The sequence below is a fragment of the Telmatherina bonti genome, assembly GCF_933228915.1.
Source record: "Telmatherina bonti genome assembly, chromosome: 19".
Lineage (NCBI taxonomy): Eukaryota > Metazoa > Chordata > Actinopteri > Atheriniformes > Telmatherinidae > Telmatherina > Telmatherina bonti.
Genome location: NC_136617.1, coordinates 6,430,436 through 6,454,463, shown reverse-complemented (window position 1 = coordinate 6,454,463; position 24,028 = coordinate 6,430,436). Strand labels below are relative to the sequence as shown.

Genomic DNA, 24,028 nt, shown 5'->3' with positions numbered 1-24,028 from the left:
GCAAAGATGGCGGAGTACGATCTGACAACCAAAATAGCACATTTTCTAGACCGGCATTTAGTTTTTCCTCTGCTGGAATTCCTGTCTGTGAAGGAGGTACATTTATTGTGTTTTACATCACTGCAATAGTCTGGAGATTTTCAGTGTGTGGAATTTGGAAATACGTAAAAAAAAAAAAAAAAAACCGCGGTTGCAGCTGGAAACGATTTGACTTAGCTGTTAGCGGCTAGCCGGCTAGCAGCTAGCAGGAGGAATAATCCTTTTCAGCACGCGCATTTTACTGTCTTGTCATTTGTTTGCGTTTGCAGCATAAGTCGTAGGAACATAAAATTACTAAATATTCTGTTAATGTATTTATTATAGACATTTCGCTGCGTCTTAGCTTGTAGCTTAGCATTTATTCGGGATTCATGTTTGAATGGAACCTGCCATGTTCCTGCTGCAGTCCTGTTCATCCCTGGAGGCTGAAGGGTGTATTATGTAGACATTTACCAGGTGGATAATCGTGGGAATATATTTGTGTTTTCATGGCAGATCTACAATGAGAAGGAACTTCTCCAGGGAAAGCTGGACCTCCTCAGCGACACCAACATGGTGGATTTCGCCATGGACGTGTACAAAAACCTGTATTCTGACAAGGAAATCCCACACTGTAAGATTCATGTCATCTAACACACTGAAAGCAGACACACACTGACTTCACTGTAAGATTCATGTCATCTAACACACTGAAAGCAGGCACACACTGTCACGACTTCACTGTAAGAAACTTCTTGGATAGAGTAAATAAATCTGCCATATTTAGGTTATGGTGTGGAAGTTTAGGTCAAAACACATGTGACAGTAATTTAAAGCCTTCTTTTAATTTCATAGTGAGAATGGCTGTATAATTATAAAATATAGTAAGAAATACAGTGAAAATTATGCACAAAGCAGATCCAAGAGAATACACTAACACAGTGTTCATTTAGACAAAACTTGTGGAACTCAACAATTTAATTTAAATACAGACATTACTTGTTATGTTGGAAACAAAAAGTAAAGTTTTACCAGAAACTCTACAGAAGTTGTTTATTTTTAGATCAAAATATCAAGAAAATAGAAGAAAATTTCACTTTAAATTTCAGTTTGCAAGGACTACTCCCAAGCAGACGTGCTTTTCAATAAGTGGTGCCAAATTATGGAATCAGTTACAGGAAGAACTGAAGATGTGTACAAATATGTGTCGGTCCAAAGGAAAGTATAAAAGCAGAATATTTAGGATGCATGAATCAAGTCACTGATGGATATTATATTGATCGTCAAAGAGCATGATTATTTGTTATCTATAATTATTAGGGCTGTGACGATATGCTTGTGTCCCAATTTGATTTGATTCCAATTCTTTGGGTGCTGGTTGGATTTCAATTCCGATTCTCCCAATTCTTTGATTTTGCTGATTTTTTTTTTTTTTTTTTTTTTTTTTTTTTTTGTAGAATAAAAACAAAGAAATGTATAAAACTTAAAAACTGGAGCAGCATTTAGGATTGTCCCTGCTGATGCAGGTTATTTTTCTCATTTAAGAAGCTAAAAGTACTCTGCTTCTCACTGACTAGTACTGCCTCTGTTTGTTTGATGAGGTGAGGTTTGGGAGTGAATATTTGATTTGACAAGTTTGTTCTTTCCCAACCTTCACCTAACCTGTCAATACTTGCCCCCCCGGTTTTCCTAAAATAAAGCTCATGTCCTATGGCTTATGGAATATTTTAGTGATTTAAGTTAAAGAAAAAATTAATCACAAACTTGTTTGAATGACTAAAGATCCTGTGACTGGTCCTTTTACACATATATTATTTTAACTCGTTAGTAACCGAGGTTTCCCTCATTTACAGGAAACATGTTTGTGTGAGGAGATGGTTTTCCTGTACTCATATATGATGGGACAAAACCAAGATCACTTAACCTGCATAATTATATTGTTATGTGATGCTGTAGTCTTTGTGTGGACAAATATGAACAGCCTGATTACCGTCTGCTACATAAAGTTGCAGATGTCTCCTGAGTTCAGTACGATTTACCTGCCTTGTCTCTGATGCAACCACGAGACATTTTCATCGTCTGAAACAAAACTCTGACAATCACATCAACATTTGAATTTTTTACTGTTAACAAGGCGAATGATGAAAGCTGAAAAGAATGTTGTTTTCTGGCTTTTTCTGCTACAGTGACTCCCTTTAAACATGTTTTAGTGTAATATGATCAGTAAATTAGGTTTAAATGAAATCCATCCAACACTACTTAACAAAGTATTTTTTATTTCATATTAGGAATATTGATTATTAATGCCATACACAGTGCCTGGCCAAATAAAGTCCCCACCTTGTTTTAATTAAGCAAACAGGTAAAAGCCTCCGATTGGATCCTTCCTGCTTCGGCAGCAAGTTGTTGAACCTGCTTCTCATTTCCTAAAGAGATGTAAAGAGACACAAAAAGATGTTCTTCTGTTCCAGGAGGGTCAGATGTCGGCATCAAGCAGAGAAAACATGTCAGGAGATGCAGAGAAGACTGAAACCTGTCTCAGGAGTGAAATCATAGATTTAACTGAGATACATTACTGGTAACGTAAAGTTTTACCAGAAAATTTACGAAAGTTGGTTGTTTTTAGATCCAAAAATCCTGAAAATAGAAGAAAATGTCACTTTAAACTTGAGTTCACAAGGAAAACTTCCAAGCAGACGTGCTTTTCAAGAAGTGGTGCCAAATTATGGAATCAGTTACAGGAAGAACTGGAGATGTGTACGGGTTATGAAAACCTGGAAGGATGGTGGGAAAGCGTCGTTCCAGGTAGAAATGTCTGGGAAAACATCCTGAATGATGATCACTGGAACGCTTGGTGGAACTGGATGGAAGAAAAACAGCAGTAGGACTGTGTTTAATGGCCGTGGTACAGCAGCTCCGAGCTGTGACCTCTGATGAGGACCAGTGTTTTCTTGTTTGGGTCAGACCTCTACTCTATCCCAACTAAAACCAAACAAAAGAAGACCACCTGTTTGATCAGTGCGCTTATTACGGGATCCACGCGGCGACACGGTGGCGATTTGTGGTGATTTCTGGGTGTGTTTATGCCAAAAAATCCTCCATGTGGCTCCGGGTTACAGCTCATTGGGAAAGGTCTTTGTCTGCTCTTGCTCTGTGGTGGAGATGGCCTGAGAGGAGATCCTGCTCTGGAACTGTCCTCACAGCGGAGCTCTTCAGCCAGACTTGTTCAGGGTCCGCTGACCACCTGAGTCAGCAGGTTATTCCATCTTCCCTGACGGCACGGCCATGTTTAACATCTGGATTCAGATTGCAAAGTTTATTGCCTCTCCATCAGCTTTTGCAGTGCAGCAGCTAACCTTCCTGGCGTCCAAACAAGTCCTACATGACGATGCAAACATCCAAACCAAGGATAGAACAACACACATCATATAACAAGTGGTGTCGTGCAGAGTATACGTTTATAACTCGTGTTTTCCTCTTTAGTTTCGTCAGGAATACCTGGACACTCTGTACAGGTACGGAGTATAAACACTCCTTTTTCAGTCAGTATTGGGTAAACCCACTTCTAACCCCTTGTGATGCTGCTTTTACTATTCCAAACATCCCTATACATGTACCTATGTCGCCCAGCAGCTCAGATAAGGTTACCAGTATGCTACACCGGTGCAGTTAGCCATCAGCTGCGTTAACTTTAGCCTGAACATAGACATATTACAGATATATGTATATATGTCTATGAGGCTGTTTCTAGTCTGTGTGCTCCTATCATAACTCTTCCTCCCTAAAGCCAAAGAGCAGAAATAATGTCACAAATATACAGATCCATTTTGGGGTGGTCTTACATGCCAGTTTTTCTGAAACTGATTTTTTTTGGGCTACTTTTCTGTGTTTATTTGAAATTTAAAAAAAGGTAAAAAGTTGAGAGTTTATCCCCTTCTCGAGGGACCACTCCACCATCTCATACAGCTGTACCATAACCAGTATATATGCTATGTAATAAACACCAGTACACTTCGCCAGGACAGTCGGTCAAAGCTCTTTCCATTAAATCTGCAGATTTTTATAACAGCATCACAACAACGTTTTGACACACTTCTGAATTAACTACACATTAAAATTTCTCATGAAATAATAATCTTTTAGTTTTATTTTGACGTTAGTCATGTCCTTCTGTTGGCTGACACAGCCAGGCACTGTTTTCCCTTCTCTCTTTGCTCTTTACATCACCGTTCGTTGGCCAAAAGCTTTTCATTCAGGCAGATGAAGTCAGAGGGGTTCAGGGAGCAGGAGACATGGATGGACCTCCAGAATCCAGACCTGAACCCCACTGGAAATGTTTGGTGGTCCGACTCTCCCATCATCAACACAGGATGATGTTTACAAGCTTATCGTTGCGCCTGATGACTGTTGGGATCAGCATGTCGTCGTTCTGGCTCTGCATGATCGCTGCTTGTTGGTTCCACATGATCGGTCGTGTTTAATGAATGTTGTTCTTCAGCCCTGAGGGAGAAGAGGAGCACCGTGGTGGCCCAGCTGAAGCAGCTTCAGTCGGAGACGGAGCCCATCGTCAAGATGTTCGAAGACCCGGAGACCACGCGGCAGATGCAGTCCACGAGGTCCGTCCCAGAACCCTGGTCCGCTCTGACGTCGTGCACGTGGGAATAAAAATCAGCGGTTTTAACTTTGTTTTTCCTCCTCAGAGACGGGAGGATGCTGTTCGACTACCTGTCAGAAAAGCACAACGTAGGTCCTTTTTCACGCTTCGCTCTCAGTTTCTTACCGTAGAAGTTCAGCAGCTTCATCATCCTAAACTGGGTCTGGAGACGTTTGCTGGCGTTTCCATAGCAACCAGCTGTCACCTATTCAAATCGTCCAACACCCACAGATGTGCTTATTATGCACTCAGCTATCCGAGGAACTCCGTGCAGGATAACGTCTTTTAGCTCGCCTACAGAGGAAATTCTGCTCTATAGTGATGAGTCGCTGCATGAGGGGAAAATAAAGTTTAACATCATTACACGCCTGTTAAATTGTTTATTTGTCAAGGTGATAAAAGAGCAGACTTTGTTTTGCCTGAAAGGATGAAAGCTGCTGCTGCGTTCTCCTTTCAGCTGCAGACAGAACCTCCTAATTGGCTTTATGTGAAGGAACAATGCCGACAGCTTGAAAACGCATCAGTGTGACTGAACCTCCGGGGCTTCGGGGGATTTGCGTTCAGGCGTTATGACGTCTTGTACATGTTGCTTCCCTGTCACAGCTCCCCAGTCTGTTTTTAGACATCTGCTTTACCTCATAAAGTTTAAAACTCGTGTTTTCTCCCTTTAGTTTCGTCAGGAATACCTGGACACGCTGTACAGGTACGCCAAGTTCCAGTACGAGTGTGGAAACTACTCTGGGGCTGCAGAGTACCTCTACTTCTTCCGTGTCCTGGTGAGAACAGTCCCATATGAACGGCTTGCACAGTGTTAGTTTGTAAATCTGATTTTAAGTGTTGTGCTGCTTGTTCAGGTTCCCTCCACAGACAGGAACGCTCTGAGCTCCCTGTGGGGAAAACTGGCCTCTGAGATCCTGATGCAGAACTGGGAAGCAGCCATGGAGGATCTCACTCGGCTGAGGGAGACCATTGATAACAACGTAAGAACAAAACCAAATGCACACCGTTTTATTCAAATGAAGCAGAGTGAATCAGAAATAATGAAGACATATGGCAGTGTTTCTGGTTTTCTTCCACCTATGACTGGTTTCCACTGAACCAGAAGCGTTTTATGATACTGACCCTGTTAGCCTGAACACCAAGAAGTTATCATTCAAGTGGTAACATAGACAGAAAAATCAGATATATCCTTTATCAGATAACTGCAGTGATCAGATGATGAGAAATCAGATTGATGCATGGGTTTCTCCTCAAACCCAAGCAAATAAACCCCTAAATCTGATTTGTTGATGGTCAAGAATGAATATGGATCCTACAGAAAAGGTTTACACAAATAATCACCTGCTAACTATTTAGCAGCGTGTTACTGCAAACATTGGCAGCTAACGCTAAGACCGCAAGTTTTCATGTTAGCAGATAACCCTGAAACTGTGTGCTCTGGTGTTAGCGTCTAAGACTAAAGAGCAGGTTCTCATGTTAGCAGCTGACGCTAAGACTGCAGGTTCTCACAGTAGCAGCTAACGCTAAGACTGCAGGTTCTCACAGTAGCAGCTAACGCTAAGACTGCAGGTTCTCACAGTAGCAGCTAGCATGAAGACTGCAGGTTCTCACAGTAGCAGCTAACGCTAAGACTGCAGGTTCTCATGTTAGCAGCTAACGCTAAGACTGCAGGTTCTCACAGTAGCAGCTAGCATGAAGACTGCAGGTTCTCACAGTAGCAGCTAACGCTAAGACTGCAGGTTCTCACAGTAGCAGCTAACGCTAAGACTGCAGGTTCTCACAGTAGCAGCTAACGCTAAGACTGCAGGTTCTCACAGTAGCAGCTAATGCTAAGACTGTAGGTTCTCACAGTAGCAGCTAACGCTAAGACTGCAGGTTCTCCCAGTAGCAGCTAACGCTAAGACTGCAGGTTCTCCCAGTAGCAGCTAACGCTAAGACTGCAGGTTCTCCCAGTAGCAGCTAACGCTAAGACTGCAGGTTCTCACATTAGCAGCTAACGCTAAGACTGCAGGTTCTCACAGTAGCAGCTAGCATGAAGACTGCAGGTTCTCACAGTAGCAGCTAACGCTAAGACTGCAAGTTTTCATGTTAGCAGATAACCCTGAAACTGTGTGCTCTGGTGTTAGCGTCTAAGACTAAAGAGCAGGTTCTCACAGTAGCAGCTAACGCTAAGACTGCAGGTTCTCACAGTAGCAGCTAGCATGAAGACTGCAGGTTCTCACAGTAGCAGCTAATGCTAAGACTGCAGGTTCTCACAGTAGCAGCTAACGCTAAGACTGCAGGTTCTCACAGTAGTAGCTAATGCTAAGACCGCAGGCTGTAATATTACGCTAAGACTGCAGGTTCTCACAGTAGTAGCTAACGCTAAGACCGCAGGCTGTAATATTAGCAGCTAACGCTAGGACTTTAGGGTCTCATGTGTGGGTGCTCACAGTAACGGCAAATGCTAAGCCCGCCTGCTGACATGTTAGCAACTACCGCTGCAACCGTTAGTTCTGGCAATAGCAGCTAATTCTAAATTGCAGCCTCTCATGTTGGCAGCAAACTCTACTAACGCAAAAAAGCGCGCCCATTAGCAGGTAACGCCAGGACAATGTGCTCTGCCATTTGTCAATACAGACCAAATGTCCTGAAATGAACAGGAAGTGACATCACCATGCACATGCACGCTATCTAATCAGATTATTACAATAATCCGATCAGCTTCAAGTCACGTGACGTCAATTCCACGTCATTAGTTAAGTGTAAGTTTAAATGATCATTAAATCATTAAAACTAATAAAGGTTCCCCCAGGAAGTCATAAAAAATAAAAATGTCAGTTTTCACTTGTTGAAACGTCTCTAAGTCACTTTATCAGCTGGTTTGGCTCCTCTGCTTCCTGACCAGATGTTGGGACTAAAGGAAAGATGATGGACAATAAAAAAACTTGTTTTCTTGTTGCTAAGCAGGACGACGACAGTGTGTAACGCTCCATGTTTGTTCCCAGTCGGTGAGCTCGCCTCTTCAGTCTCTCCAGCAGAGGACTTGGCTCATCCACTGGTCCCTCTTCGTGTTCTTCAACCACCCGAAAGGCAGAGATAACATCATCGAGCTCTTCCTCTACCAGCCGCAGTGAGTCCTGAATCTTCATGCTGTTAAAGGAGCGGCAGCAGGCTGGTGTTCTGGCTTCATGGTGCTGCTCTTTATCTTCCCCTGCGACTGATATTCTCACCATTTAATCCTGTCAGCCGTGTTTAGAAAATCCTGTCTAATTAAAAAGATATCATCCGTTTTTTTATGTCCACCTTCAGGAAACGCACCGCCTTTTAAAAATGTTCCGTTTCTTTGACGGGTGGAGTAAATATGTTATAATTTAATAAAAATGATTTTAGTTCTGGTGCATTTCAAGCGTCTACATGTGATTTTCTTCATAGCAGACAGACGGCTCACGCACCCCCACCCTTCCGGTAAACTCCCGCGCACACGCGTGTTGTTACAGGACACGCTAACGAGGCGTGGACACGTAACAACACACAGCTAGCAGGCTAGTTTATTGTTTTATATTTATATTTTTATTTTTTAGTTTTATTTTTTAGTTTTTTAGAGCGTAAATAGAGGGAAACTGAAGGCAAGACTTTTGTACGATGTAACGAGAAGACGTTTGTTCAGCTGCTCCTCCACCTACTTCTCCTCCACCTGCTCCTCCCTTTGCTCCTCCTCCACCCCTTGCACCACCTCCACCTGCTCCTTCACCCCTTGCACCACCTCCACCTGCTCCTCCACCCCTTTCGCCACCTCCACCTGCTCCTCCACCCCTTTCGCCACCTCCACCTGCTCCTCCACCCCTTTCGCCACCTCCACCTGCTCCTCCACCCCTTTCGCCACCTCCAGCTGCTCCTCCAGCTGCTCCTCCATCCCTTTCGCCACCTCCAGCTGCTCCTCCAGCTGCTCCTCCATCCCTTTCGCCACCTCCACCTGCTCCTCCACCCCTTTCGCCACCTCCACCTGCTCCTCCACCCCTTGCACCACCTCCACCTGCTCCTCCACCCCTTTCGCCACCTCCAGCTGCTCCTCCAGCTGCTCCTCCACCCCTTTCGTCACCTCCACCTGCTACTCCACCCCTTTCGCCACCTCCACCTGCTCCTCCACCCCTTTCGCCACCTCCACCTGCTCCTCCACCCCTTGCACCACCTCCACCTGCTCCTCCACCCCTTTCGCCACCTCCAGCTGCTCCTCCACCCCTTTCGCCACCTCCACCTGCTCCTCCACCCCTTTCGCCACCTCCACCTGCTCCTCCACCCCTTTCGCCACCTCCACCTGCTCCTCCACCCCTTTCGCCACCTCCACCTGCTCCTCCACCCCTTTCGCCACCTCCACCTGCTCCTCCACCCCTTTCGCCACCTCCAGCTGCTCCTCCACCCCTTTCGCCACCTCCAGCTGCTCCTCCACCCCTTTCGTCACCTCCACCTGCTCCTCCACCCCTTTCGCCACCTCCACCTGCTCCTCCACCCCTTTCGCCACCTCCACCTGCTCCTCCACCCCTTTCGCCACCTCCACCTGCTCCTCCACCCCTTTCGCCACCTCCACCTGCTCCTCCACCCCTTTCGCCACCTCCACCTGCTACTCCACCCCTTTCGCCACCTCCAGCTGCTCCTCCACCCCTTTCGCCACCTCCAGCTGCTCCTCCACCCCTTTCGTCACCTCCAGCTGCTCCTCCACCCCTTTCGCCACCTCCAGCTGCTCCTCCACCCCTTTCGTCACCTCCACCTGCTCCTCCACCCCTTTCGCCACCTCCACCTGCTCCTCCACCCCTTTCGCCACCTCCACCTGCTCCTCCACCCCTTTCGCCACCTCCACCTGCTCCTCCACCCCTTTCGCCACCTCCACCTGCTCCTCCACCCCTTTCGCCACCTCCACCTGCTGCTGGCGGACGGCAGAGCGGTAAAAACGAGCTGAACAACCAGAGAATCTTTGATCCTGATTAATTAGAGAAAATAAACCATTAGATGCTCAATATTTCTACTGCATTAAACTTCTGATCACAACAAAATTTAAATGTTTCCATGTAATTTTAACCCTTCAGCTCCGTGTTGCCATCATGTTTAGTCCGCGGCGCCCCCCGTAGGCGTGTTCAGACTCTTCAGATTCAGATTTAAGGATTTCTTTTCTTGCATGTTATGCATGAATTCTCTCTGAACTGGTTTTACTGGTTCCAGATCTTTCACTGGTAAAGAATCTCTGTGATGCTGCAGGAATAACATGCTGCTCTGAAACCCAAACCAAAATGAGAATAAGACGTTGCTGTGGTAACAAGAGGGTGGATGTGTGTGGAAGGGGGTGAGCTGGTGGGTTCTTTGATCTTAAATCATTTTAGTTCAAAATAAGATCAGAAAACCTTTCTGAAAAGACACATTTGTACCATTCTGTCGACACCGACACATCCAGACCACCTTGGCTAAAATCATGTCTTGTTGCTAAGCAACAGTCACAAACGCAACAAAGGCTTCAGTGAAACGGCGTGTGATGTGACCCTCTGCGATATCGTGGGAAATGATGTAATATGATGGATAAAGGAAGAGAGAAAATGTAACTTATCTAATGATGTTTTTTAATCTCAGTTTTGCTTTTGATTGACAGATGAATGACATCCAGCTTTAGCTCATCTACCTGCGCTAGCTGGCTAGCTCCTGTTAGCGCCAGATTAGCTCAGCTAGCTCTTTGCTACAGGCAGCCTGGAGTGTGATGGGTGTCAATCATCCTCCCCCACGCTCACAGCGATTTTTTTTTCTTTTTTTTTTTTTCTTTTCCCCTTGGGTGCCGATTCGATTAAAATTGCGATTCTCAAAATTCTTCAATATTGATGATTTTTGTAGATTAAAAACAAAACAAAAAAAAATTATAAAAGTTCTTTTTGCCAGTAATTTTTCTTGATTTCAGTTGGGAGAAAACAACCCAGTAGCCAGACCATCATTCTGCTTCTATAACGCCCAAGAAGACAAATAAAAAGAGCAATAAAACCAAGAAAAATGGCTTTTTTTTTTTTTTTTTTTTTTATAGTGGATTGATTTTATTAAATTGCAATTTTTAATTTTTTTTTTTTTTTTTTTTACAAAAATATCCATTTTATAATTGTGAAACAAAGAATCCCAATTTTCGGTTTTTCGATTTGATTTTCCCACCCCTAACGGTGAAGGAGGAAGTTGGACCTTCTCCTTCCAACTGATGGAAGACTCGGCCCCCATGTGGATCCTCTGCAGACGCTTCGGTCACGCTGCTTTTAACGGCTCCTTATCTCTGCAGTGGTGAAAACGGCGCCATGTGACGACTGTAAATGACCACAGATTTTCCAGCTGGTGTAAAAAGCCTCTTGCTGCTGTCCGCCGCCGTCTCGGTCTCCCATTTGTCCCTTACTGGCAGCCGTAGTGTCAAATGGACCGACTGTTGTGGCGGTTCCCTTCCAGCTTACCCATCATATGTATAAATAAATCTCGTATTCTTTGCTTCTGAGAACGATGGTCACAGTGTTAACACGTTTAAATGCAGATCATTTCTGCTCGATTTTTTAAAAAAAACAAAAAATAACCGGGGGGATCGGGAAAATCTAATCAAAAAATCGGAAATTGGAATCTTTTTCTTCACAATTTTAAAACCAAATTTTTGTTAAAAAATCTTTTTTTTTCCCCAAATAAATAAAATGAATCCACTATAAAATTTTTGTAATTTTCATTGGTTTTATTGATCTTTTTACTTGTCTCCTTGGGCGTTATAGCAGCAGAATGATGATCTGGCTGCTGTGTTGTTTTTTCATAACTGAAATCAAGAAAATTACTCAAAAAAAACTTTTATAAAAATAATTTTGTTTTTGATTACAAAAATCATCAATATTGAAGAATTTTGAGAATCGCAGTTTCAATCGAATCAGCACCCAAAGAATCGGAATTGAATCGAATCGGGACAAAAGCATGTCGTCACAGCCGAGGATCCAGGTTAAATAAATAAAGCATGAGACATGGAAGAGCCCAAATACAAGTTTTTGTTAATTAAGAATTTAAGTTGTGAAAATCAGCACTGTTTGTTTTCAATATATTTAAAATGCATGTCATTTACTTTTTATTGAACGGAAGCTGACTTGGTTATGCGAGTTAAGTTAATGTAAGAATGAGCGGATGCTGTGGCTCGACCTTGGTTTGCGTATTGGCAGTGGGAGGGTGACGTAATCACCGGGGCAGACAGACAAGTGTGGAGGGCCGCAGTTTTTTTTTTACCTCTCATTGTTTCTTATTTCATTTTTTATTTTGGTTTTCATACTTTGGAGAACTGCTGAACAAATTGTTTCAAGTAAAATTATTCTGAATCCCTTGGATACTGTGGAGTTTTTTTTTGCTTTTTTGGTGTGGATTACGAGGGATTAGAGCGTCAGACTAAGGCTTTCTTCAGGACACTACAAGACGTTTGTAATGTGTGTCTTCAGGTACCTGAACGCCATCCAGACCATGTGCCCACACATACTGCGATACCTCACCACTGCAGTCATCACCAACAAAGATGTCCGCAAACGACGGCAGGTGCTGAAGGACCTGGTGAAAGTCATCCAGCAGGTGAGACGCCGCCCTGCGGGAGAATCCTCCCGGGTGATTGGAGCTGTCCACGTGAACCTGGATGTTTGTCTCGCTGCTGTAGGAGTCGTACACGTACAAGGACCCCATCACGGAGTTCGTGGAGTGTCTCTACGTGAACTTCGACTTTGACAGCGCCCAGAAGAAGCTGAGGGAGTGCGAGTCGGTAAGGACGCCGTCGCAGCGCTCCTCCGGCGCTGCTGGTCACGGTGGAAATCGTCCCATAAACGGGATCTGTCTCCTGGGATTGGGGGTTAATGTGGAGCTCTCCCCTGCAAGCCTGATCTCCTGCCTCCCAGGCTTTTAACTCTGCAGCTATTCAGCCTCAGTAAATCCACGTCTGGCCCGATTTGCTGCCTCTCACTTCTATTCAGCTTGATTTTCAAAGCGGAACAGCTTTAAGACTCGTCTTTAGAAACCCTGGACTGCAGGGTTGCAGCTGCGCTTCGGGCCGCTTTGCAGACCCGTGAACTGGCCTTTCACCTGCCTTCTGCTTGCAGAGGTCCCAGCATCGTGTCAGAAAGGAAGGGGGACGCAGGCACAGGACCATGAAGGTGGTCTTTAAGCGACACGGCCGTTTCTCATGCACTACATGGTTTTATGTGTTATTGTTACAGAGATGATCAGAATTATTCAGCGATAATTAATCTCCCAACGCTCTAAATGTGCTTAAACCACACAAACACTCCTTTCAGGTCTTAAGTTTTATTTATTTTTAACTTTTAAAGATAATAGAACAAAGTAGAGTCCACATAAATCCCCTCTGCTGTGCAGAATAAATCCTACATATGACCTGGATTTGTCTCAGAGGAAAGGGAGGAAGAAGCTGCAGGACGTCTACCTTCCTCTGGAAGCTACATTATTAACATGGTTCTGAACATGTCTGGCTAGCTTTGACTTCCAGCTGCCGTTAGTAATGCAGAAACAAATCCACGCATCTGGAATTAAACGCGCTTTTGGCTGCAGACTCTGACTGTTGCACACTGAAACCTTCGGACATCATGTCGGGTTGATTGGGTTTGAAAAGCGAAACTTTCCGTCAGAAAAGAAGCTTTTAGTTTTTTCCCTGTCGCCTCTGTAATGTAGTGTTCAGTGAATGCATCACGTTGCTGAAAGACCAACTGGATGTGTACAGGATTACTGAACAGCTGATGACACCATAACGTTTATTTAACCTTTATTTCTATGTTACGTGAGATGAAAGACTAAAATGATGTAAGACTGAAAGATATAGAAATATATAAAAAGATATAGACAGTGAAAGATACAGAAGATCATTCCTGCCAGCAGCCATCAGCCTCCGGAACAAGACCTCCTCTAATTAATTATTATCTACTACAATATTGAATTTCCCTTTGGGGATTAATGAAGTATTTTTCGTTTAATTTAATTTTCATTTCATTTCATGAACATGCGCGTTATTTTAGCAAACGGCTTAACTTTTAGCTTCAGCACAAGACGCTGCAGGTTTTCCTGCTGCTAGTAAAACGTTTCTGCTTACGTCCTCCATTCTCTGCAACTTTCTATGTCCTGCTTCACAGACAAGTAAAAAAAAATCAGACAAGGAAGACATAAGAGCCAATTCTGCTCCTTGACGTAACGGTGGACGTCCGTTTGAAACGTATGTTGCCGTGGTTAAGTCAGTTCATCCACTCGGGCAGAGTTCAGAGTTCACTTCCATCTTGTTAACAGCAAACTTCAGCAGTTAAAATGAAGCCGATGTGGAAGTACATAAACCTGCAGTTCCCCCTTCATCCACAAAACGGGCTGCAAAACACAGCGAATCCCCATAGACTCCCATGTTAAAAAGACCAACTTCACAGCAGAAATAAACATGTTTACAGCAGGAATAAACATGTTTACAGCAGGAATAAACATGTTTACAGCAGAAATAAACATGTTTACAGCAGAAATAAACATGTTTACAGCAGAAATAAACATGTTTACAGCAGAAATAAACAGGTTTACAGCAGAAATAAACAGGTTTACAGCAGAAATAAACTGGTTTACAGCAGAAATAAACTGGTTTACAGCAGGAATAAACATGTTTACAGCAGGAATAAACATGTTTACAGCAGGAATAAACATGTTTACAGCAGGAATAAACATGTTTACAGCAGGAATAAACATGTTTACAGCAGGAATAAACATGTTTACAGCAGAAATAAACTGGTTTACAGCAGAAATAAACTGGTTTACAGCAGAAATAAACTGGTTTACAGCAGAAATAAACAGGTTTACAGCAGAAATAAACAGGTTTACAGCAGAAATAAACAGGTTTACAGCAGAAATAAACAGGTTTACAGCAGGAATAAACATGTTTACAGCAGAAATAAACATGTTTACAGCAGAAATAAACTGGTTTACAGCAGAAATAAACTGGTTTTTAGCAGAAATAAACAGGTTTACAGCAGAAATAAACTGGTTTACAGCAGAAATAAACTGGTTTACAGCAGAAATAAACTGGTTTACAGCAGAAATAAACAGGTTTACAGCAGAAACAAACAGGTTTACAGCAGAAACAAACAGGTTTACAGCAGAAACAAACAGGTTTACAGCAGAAATAAACAGGTTTACAGCAGAAACAAACAGGTTGACAGCAGAAACAAACAGGTTTACAGCAGAAACAAACAGGTTTACAGCAGAAACAAACAGGTTTACAGCAGAAACAAACAGGTTTACAGCAGAAACAAACAGGTTTACAGCAGAAACAAACAGGTTTACAGCAGAAACAAACAGGTTTACAGCAGAAACAAACAGGTTTACAGCAGAAACAAACAGGTTTACAGCAGAAACAAACAGGTTTACAGCAGAAACAAACAGGTTTACAGCAGGAATAAACAGGTTTACAGCAGGAATAAACAGGTTTACAGCAGAAACAAACAGGTTTACAGCAGAAACAAACAGGTTTACAGCAGGAATAAACAGGTTTACAGCAGAAATAAACATGTTTACAGCAGAAACAAACATGTTTACAGCAGAAACAAACATGTTTACAGCAGGAACAAACAGGTTTACAGCAGAAATAAACAGGTTTACAGTTTGGTACAAAAATCCATTTTAGGTTTACTAGGTCAGGTTTACCTTCATGACAACTGTGGGGGGAGTGAACTATTTTTTTATCTAACTCGCCTGTTTAAAAGTAATTCAGCATATTTATGGGCGTGTCCTTTTGATTGACAGGTACAATATATACGCATCGTTTCTCAGCCAATTTCGTGTTTTTCCGTCCCCTTCCACGAGTTTTTTTCGCCAGATATTTTTTTTTCCTTCATTAAGTGTGAAACAGAAAACTTCTCCATCTTGATTAAGCCGCTCTGTTTAGGGAAAGAGGTCCTCTGAGACTGCCCCCCCTGGCTGAGAGACCCGAGCGTTTGTCTGCATGTGGTGTGTTTAGAGCCAGTCAGCAAATGTTGGAATATTTGGGTTTTTTTTCCAGGTTCTTGTGAATGACTTCTTCCTGGTGGCCTGTCTGGAGGACTTCATTGAAAACGCCCGTCTCTTCATCTTTGAGACCTTCTGTCGGATCCATCAGTGCATCAGCATCAGGTCGGTGGTCTTCCAGCACCGGCTGGTGTCTGTGTGTTTGTCATAGAAAAGCTGCTTCCCAACTCCTCCAGAGGTTATTTACTGAAACTTCCCCTCTCTCTCTCCTCGCAGCATGCTGGCAGACAAGCTCAACATGACGCCCGAGGAGGCGGAGCGGTGGATCGTCAATCTCATCCGAAACGCCAGGCTCGACGCCAAGATCGACTCCAAACTGGTGAGGCTTTGGGCTTCCTGATCCAGCTGAGCCCATCAGTCGTGACGCTGTTTCCCCTCTCGACCCAGCAGGATCCAACTGATGTGGAGCTTTTAGAGTCTGATGAAAGTTTCTGTTTCAGGGTCACGTGGTGATGGGCAACAACGCCGTTTCACCCTACCAGCAGGTGATCGAGAAGACCAAGAGCTTGTCTTTCCGTAGCCAGATGCTGGCCATGAATATCGAGAAGAAGGTGGCGCACAGCAACAGGAACGAGGTGAGTAACCATGACCGCCCTCTCATCACCATGGCAACACGCACGGCTGCTCGAAGCCAGACATTCTCCGATGGGGACAGGAGAAATAAGAACACAAAAAGGAGTATTTTTTCGATCTTTTCCATCTTTCTGACTGAATAGAAGTCAGTCCAGTTTGTATGATGGGTTCAAGGGGTCAGGGTTACTGCACACATGTGGAATTGTACACGCATGTTTATTTAAAATAACTTCCAGATCAGGAAAATTTACTCAAGTCATAATGTGAACTTTTTTTTTTTGAGATACAATGAGATCTGAAGTATGTCAGATAAATAAAATATGTAAATAAAACCAGAAGTTAAAAAAAAAAAAACAAGTTTTATACAGATAAAATTACTATATATCATATATATTAGTATGAAATATATATAAATTTTTTAAAAAAAATCATAAATATACTTCTAATATAAATATCTAAATATACATTTGTTCTTATTTTTTATGTACGTTGCTGCTTTGTGTACTCATTCGCTTAATGTTGTGCTGCCCCCTGCTGGGCATGCATAGAACAACATCACACTCAGTCTGCTTTATTAACCTGGATCCACTTTATCAGATCCACCTTCCAGTACCAGGTTGGACCCTTTTTGTCCTACAGAACTTCATTAATTCAAAGTATTATCAATCCAACAAGTTTTCAGAAACTTTTTGCTCCATTTGACATGAAGCTTCACACAGTTGCTGCACATCCATGAAAAGAATTTCCCGTTCCACCTCATCATGATGAGAATCTCCCGTTCCACCTCATCATGATGAGAATCTCCCGTTCCACCTCATCACCATGAGAATCTCCCGTTCCACCTCATCATGATGAGAATCTCCCGTTCCACCTCATCACCATGAGAACCTCCCGTTCCACCTCATCATGATGAGAATCTCCCGTTCCACCTCATCACCATGAGAACCTCCCGTTCCACCTCATCATGATGAGAATCTCCCGTTCCACCTCATCATGATGAGAATCTCCCGTTCTACCTCATCACCATGAGAATCTCCCGTTCCACCTCATCATGATGAGAATCTCCCGTTCCACCTCATCATGATGAGAATCTCCCGTTCCACCTCATCACCATGAGAATCTCCCGTTCCACCTCATCATGATGAGAACCTCCCGTTCCACCTCATCACCATGAGAATCTCCCGTTCCACCTCATCATGATGAGAATCTCCCGTTCCACCTCATCATGATGAGAATCTCCCGTTCCACCTCATCACCATGAGAATCTCCCGTTCCACCTCATCATGATGAGAACCTCCCGTTCCACCTCATCATGATGAGAACCTCCCGTTCCACCTCATCATGATGAGAATCTCCCGTTCCACCTCATCACCATGAGAATCTCCCGTTCCACCTCATCATGATGAGAATCTCCCGTTCCACCTCATCACCATGAGAACCTCCCGTTCCACCTCATCACCATGAGAATCTCCCGTTCCACCTCATCACCATGAGAATCTCCTGTTCCACCTCATCACCATGAGAATCTCCTGTTCCACCTCATCATGATGAGAACCTCCCGTTCCACCTCATCATGATGAGAATCTCCCGTTCCACCTCATCATGATGAGAACCTCCCGTTCCACCTCATCATGATGAGAATTTCCCGTTCCACCTCATCACCATGAGAATCTCCCGTTCCACCTCATCACGATGAGAAGCTCCCGTTCCACCTCATCATGATGAGAATCTCCCGTTCCATCTCATCACCATGAGAATCTCCCGTTCCACCTCATCACCATGAGAATCTCCCGTTCCACCTCATCATGATGAGAATCTCCCGTTCCACCTCATCACCATGAGAATCTCCCGTTCCACCTCATCACCATGAGAATCTCCCGTTCCACCTCATCACCATGAGAATCTCCCGTTCCATCTCATCACCATGAGAATCTCCCGTTCCACCTCATCACCATGAGAATCTCCCGTTCCACCTCATCACCATGAGAATCTCCCGTTCCACCTCATCACCATGAGAATCTCCCGTTCCACCTCATCACCATGAGAATCTCCCGTTCCACCTCATCACCATGAGAATCTCCCGTTCCACCTCATCATGATGAGAATCTCCCGTTCCACCTCATCACCATGAGAATCTCCCGTTCCACCTCATCATGATGAGAATCTCCCGTTCCACCTCATCATGATGAGAATCTCCCGTTCCACCTCATCACCATGAGAATCTCCCGTTCCACCTCATCACCATGAGAATCTCCCGTTCCACCTCATCACCATGAGAATCTCCCGTTCCACCTCATCATGATGAGAATCTCCCGTTCCACCTCATCACCATGAGAATCTCCCGTTCCACCTCATCACCATGAGAATCTCCCGTTCCACCTCATCATGATGAGAATCTCCCGTTCCACCTCATCACCATGAGAATCTCCCGTTCCACCTCATCATGATGAGAATCTCCCGTTCCACCTCATCATGATGAGAATCTCCCGTTCCACCTCATCATGATGAGAATCTCCCGTTCCACCTCATCATGATGAGAAGCTCCCGTTCCACCTCATCATGATGAGAAGCTCCCGTTCCACCTCATCATGATGAGAAGCTCCCGTTCCACCTCATCATGATGAGAAGCTCCCGTTCCACCTCATCACCATGAGAATCTCCCGTTCCACCTCATCATGATGAGAATCTCCCGTTCCACCTCATCACCATGAGAATCTCCCGTTCCACCTCATCATGATGAGAATCTCCCGTTCCACCTCATCACCATGAGAATCTCCCGTTCCACCTCATCATGATGAGAATCTCCCGTTCCACCTCATCACCATGAGAATCTCCCGTTCCACCTCATCATGATGAGAATCTCCCGTTCCACCTCATCATGATGAGAATCTCCCGTTCCACCTCATCACCATGAGAATCTCCCGTTCCACCTCATCACCATGAGAATCTCCCGTTCCACCTCATCATGATGAGAACCTCCCGTTCCACCTCATCATGATGAGAATCTCCCGTTCCACCTCATCACCATGAGAATCTCCCGTTCCACCTCATCACGATGAGAAGCTCCCGTTCCACCTCATCACCATGAGAATCTCCCGTTCCACCTCATCATGATGAGAATCTCCCGTTCCATCTCATCACCATGAGAATCTCCCATTCCACCTCATCACCATGAGAATCTCCCGTTCCACCTCATCATGATGAGAATCTCCCGTTCCACCTCATCACCATGAGAATCTCCCGTTCCACCTCATCACCATGAGAATCTCCCGTTCCACCTCATCACCATGAGAATCTCCCGTTCCACCTCATCATGATGAGAATCTCCCGTTCCACCTCATCACCATGAGAATCTCCCGTTCCACCTCATCATGATGAGAATCTCCCGTTCCACCTCATCATGATGAGAATCTCCCGTTCCACCTCATCACCATGAGAATCTCCCGTTCCACCTCATCACCATGAGAATCTCCCGTTCCACCTCATCACCATGAGAATCTCCCGTTCCACCTCATCATGATGAGAATCTCCCGTTCCACCTCATCACCATGAGAATCTCCCGTTCCACCTCATCACCATGAGAATCTCCCGTTCCACCTCATCATGATGAGAATCTCCCGTTCCACCTCATCACCATGAGAATCTCCCGTTCCACCTCATCATGATGAGAATCTCCCGTTCCACCTCATCATGATGAGAATCTCCCGTTCCACCTCATCATGATGAGAATCTCCCGTTCCACCTCATCATGATGAGAAGCTCCCGTTCCACCTCATCATGATGAGAAGCTCCCGTTCCACCTCATCATGATGAGAAGCTCCCGTTCCACCTCATCACCATGAGAATCTCCCGTTCCACCTCATCATGATGAGAATCTCCCGTTCCACCTCATCACCATGAGAATCTCCCGTTCCACCTCATCATGATGAGAATCTCCCGTTCCACCTCATCACCATGAGAATCTCCCGTTCCACCTCATCATGATGAGAATCTCCCGTTCCACCTCATCACCATGAGAATCTCCCGTTCCACCTCATCACCATGAGAATCTCCCGTTCCACCTCATCACCATGAGAATCTCCCGTTCCATCTCATCACCATGAGAATCTCCCGTTCCACCTCATCACCATGAGAATCTCCCGTTCCACCTCATCACCATGAGAATCTCCCGTTCCACCTCATCACCATGAGAATCTCCCGTTCCACCTCATCACCATGAGAATCTCCCGTTCCACCTCATCACCATGAGAATCTCCCGTTCCACCTCATCATGATGAGAATCTCCCGTTCCACCTCATCACCATGAGAATCTCCCGTTCCACCTCATCATGATGAGAATCTCCCGTTCCACCTCATCATGATGAGAATCTCCCGTTCCACCTCATCACCATGAGAATCTCCCGTTCCACCTCATCACCATGAGAATCTCCCGTTCCACCTCATCACCATGAGAATCTCCCGTTCCACCTCATCATGATGAGAATCTCCCGTTCCACCTCATCACCATGAGAATCTCCCGTTCCACCTCATCACCATGAGAATCTCCCGTTCCACCTCATCATGATGAGAATCTCCCGTTCCACCTCATCACCATGAGAATCTCCCGTTCCACCTCATCATGATGAGAATCTCCCGTTCCACCTCATCATGATGAGAATCTCCCGTTCCACCTCATCATGATGAGAATCTCCCGTTCCACCTCATCATGATGAGAAGCTCCCGTTCCACCTCATCATGATGAGAAGCTCCCGTTCCACCTCATCATGATGAGAAGCTCCCGTTCCACCTCATCACCATGAGAATCTCCCGTTCCACCTCATCATGATGAGAATCTCCCGTTCCACCTCATCACCATGAGAATCTCCCGTTCCACCTCATCATGATGAGAATCTCCCGTTCCACCTCATCACCATGAGAATCTCCCGTTCCACCTCATCATGATGAGAATCTCCCGTTCCACCTCATCACCATGAGAATCTCCCGTTCCACCTCATCATGATGAGAATCTCCCGTTCCACCTCATCATGATGAGAATCTCCCGTTCCACCTCATCACCATGAGAATCTCCCGTTCCACCTCATCACCATGAGAATCTCCCGTTCCACCTCATCATGATGAGAACCTCCCGTTCCACCTCATCATGATGAGAATCTCCCGTTCCACCTCATCACCATGAGAATCTCCCGTTCCACCTCATCACGATGAGAAGCTCCCGTTCCACCTCATCACCATGAGAATCTCCCGTTCCACCTCATCATGATGAGAATCTCCCGTTCCATCTCATCACCATGAGAATCTCCCGTTCCACCTCATCACCATGAGAATCTCCCGTTCCACCTCATCATGATGAGAATCTCCCGTTCCACCTCATCACCATGAGAATCTCCCGTTCCACCTCATCACCATGAGAATCTCCCGTTCCACCTCATCACCATGAGAATCTCCCGTTCCACCTCATCATGATGAGAATCTCCCGTTCCACCTCATCACCATGAGAATCTCCCGTTCCACCTCATCATGATGAGAATCTCCCGTTCCACCTCATCATGATGAGAATCTCCCGTTCCACCTCATCACCATGAGAATCTCCCGTTCCACCTCATCACCATGAGAATCTCCCGTTCCACCTCATCACCATGAGAATCTCCCGTTCCACCTCATCATGATGAGAATCTCCCGTTCCACCTCATCACCATGAGAATCTCCCGTTCCACCTCATCACCATGAGAATCTCCCGTTCCACCTCATCATGATGAGAATCTCCCGTTCCACCTCATCACCATGAGAATCTCCCGTTCCACCTCATCATGATGAGAATCTCCCGTTCCACCTCATCATGATGAGAATCTCCCGTTCCACCTCATCATGATGAGAATCTCCCGTTCCACCTCATCATGATGAGAAGCTCCCGTTCCACCTCATCATGATGAGAAGCTCCCGTTCCACCTCATCATGATGAGAAGCTCCCGTTCCACCTCATCACCATGAGAATCTCCCGTTCCACCTCATCATGATGAGAATCTCCCGTTCCACCTCATCACCATGAGAATCTCCCGTTCCACCTCATCATGATGAGAATCTCCCGTTCCACCTCATCACCATGAGAATCTCCCGTTCCACCTCATCATGATGAGAATCTCCCGTTCCACCTCATCACCATGAGAATCTCCCGTTCCACCTCATCACCATGAGAATCTCCCGTTCCACCTCATCATGATGAGAATCTCCCGTTCCACCTCATCACCATGAGAATCTCCCGTTCCACCTCATCACCATGAGAATCTCCCGTTCCACCTCATCACCATGAGAATCTCCCGTTCCACCTCATCATGATGAGAATCTCCCGTTCCACCTCATCACCGTGAGAATCTCCCGTTCCACCTCATCACCATGAGAATCTCCCGTTCCACCTCATCATGATGAGAATCTCCCGTTCCACCTCATCACCATGAGAATCTCCCGTTCCACCTCATCATGATGAGAATCTCCCGTTCCACCTCATCATGATGAGAACCTCCCGTTCCACCTCATCATGATGAGAACCTCCCGTTCCACCAGGGTTCTGGGAGGCTGTGGAGGTTAAACCATACTGGTACCAGTGGGACAAGAAACAAGCCAGTTGTCTTTACAGTGTCTACATGCTGCCTTGTTATTGGGTGGTTATAAATATTTACACTAACAAGCAGCTGAACAGATGATGACCACGTGGACAATTTGGGTCGACTTCAGTATCGTATGAAGCAGAATAATTATTTCCACCATCTCTCATCCTGACCGACTTGAATTTAAATGAAATGTACTGAAAGTTGTGTATTATATTTCCTCTTTCTCATGTTTTTTCTTTTCTTTTCTTTTCTCAGACGCCGAACTGGGCGGCTCAAGACTCCGGCTTCTACTGAGGTGGAAGAACGGGTCAAAAGGATGCAGATGGATCTTATTTAGGCTGTTTTTATTATATTCATTAATATATCGATTAAGTTGTAATGATATTGTCTTTTGAAGGTTTTCTCGCCCTACATCCCAGTTTACCATCATTACCCAGTTAAAGTCTGGCATCAGGTGGATTTTAGGACCTCGGCTTTCCATCGAGGATCTGCAGAACATAAATCTTTTTAGTTTTTTCTCCTTTTGGCCACCAGATGGCAGCGTAGGCTTTTCTTCCACCTTTTCCAGACTTACAGAGAAGTTCCTCTGGATTTAGAAACAAACACAAGCAAACCTAAAGAAAATAAAGGTGACATTTTAAAGCTTGTAAGTGTGGTTTGTTGATCACAGGAAGCTTTTCAGGTGGACGGGTGTCGGTCACGCGCTGCTGGCGGTGTTTGACCACACCTGAAGGCTCTGCAGATTCCTCGGCTGCAAACGGCCTGCAAAACCGGTCTTTAATGCTTTCAAGCTGCAGGATGTTTTCAAGAGCAGATGGGTGTAAAAGAAGCTGAATGTACTGTTGGTGGATCAGATGTGAAGGAACGACGGGAGCTGTCACACGGTCCCCCCCCCCCCCCGACCTTCCCTGTTATTACACAAGTTTCAGCTGGCAGGTATTGCAGAAGGAGAGCAGAAAGGCCTCGGGGACATTTCTGAGCGGCCCCTCCACATGCCGCTCGTTCTGGAAGTTTGAATCCCTGCTGATGTTCCTGGGAGTGGCTGCGGATCGCTGCCACGCCTCCCAACTGGTTCTTAGGTGCACACACTTCTCCAGGACTCAGTAAAACACAACAGACACACTGCAGGCGAGCTGAC

At 45.1% G+C, this 24,028-nt stretch overlaps 1 protein-coding gene across 1 annotated transcript; it reads left to right on the top strand.

Moving 5' to 3' along the window:
• eif3eb (eukaryotic translation initiation factor 3, subunit E, b) lies at positions 1-23,535 on the top strand. Its single transcript, XM_079258387.1, has 13 exons — positions 1-96; positions 535-652; positions 4,517-4,634; positions 4,719-4,761; positions 5,344-5,448; positions 5,527-5,652; positions 7,660-7,784; positions 12,124-12,250; positions 12,333-12,434; positions 15,708-15,817; positions 15,929-16,031; positions 16,153-16,287; positions 23,146-23,535. Exons 1-13 carry the CDS (start codon positions 7-9, stop codon positions 23,182-23,184), a joined length of 1,341 nt encoding a protein of 446 aa, XP_079114513.1. The 5' UTR covers positions 1-6; the 3' UTR covers positions 23,185-23,535.
• The last annotated feature ends 493 nt before the right edge of the window (positions 23,536-24,028 follow it).

Bases quoted from the DNA above. Each gene is read 5' to 3' on its own strand.
- eif3eb (XM_079258387.1), top strand. From the start codon at position 7: ATGGCGGAGTACGATCTGACAACCAAAATAGCACATTTTCTAGACCGG. The intron at 12,251-12,332 runs GTGAGACGCCGC...TCGCTGCTGTAG, and splicing joins TGGTGAAAGTCATCCAGCAG to GAGTCGTACACGTACAAGGA. The intron at 16,032-16,152 runs GTGAGGCTTTGG...TTTCTGTTTCAG, and splicing joins CCAAGATCGACTCCAAACTG to GGTCACGTGGTGATGGGCAA.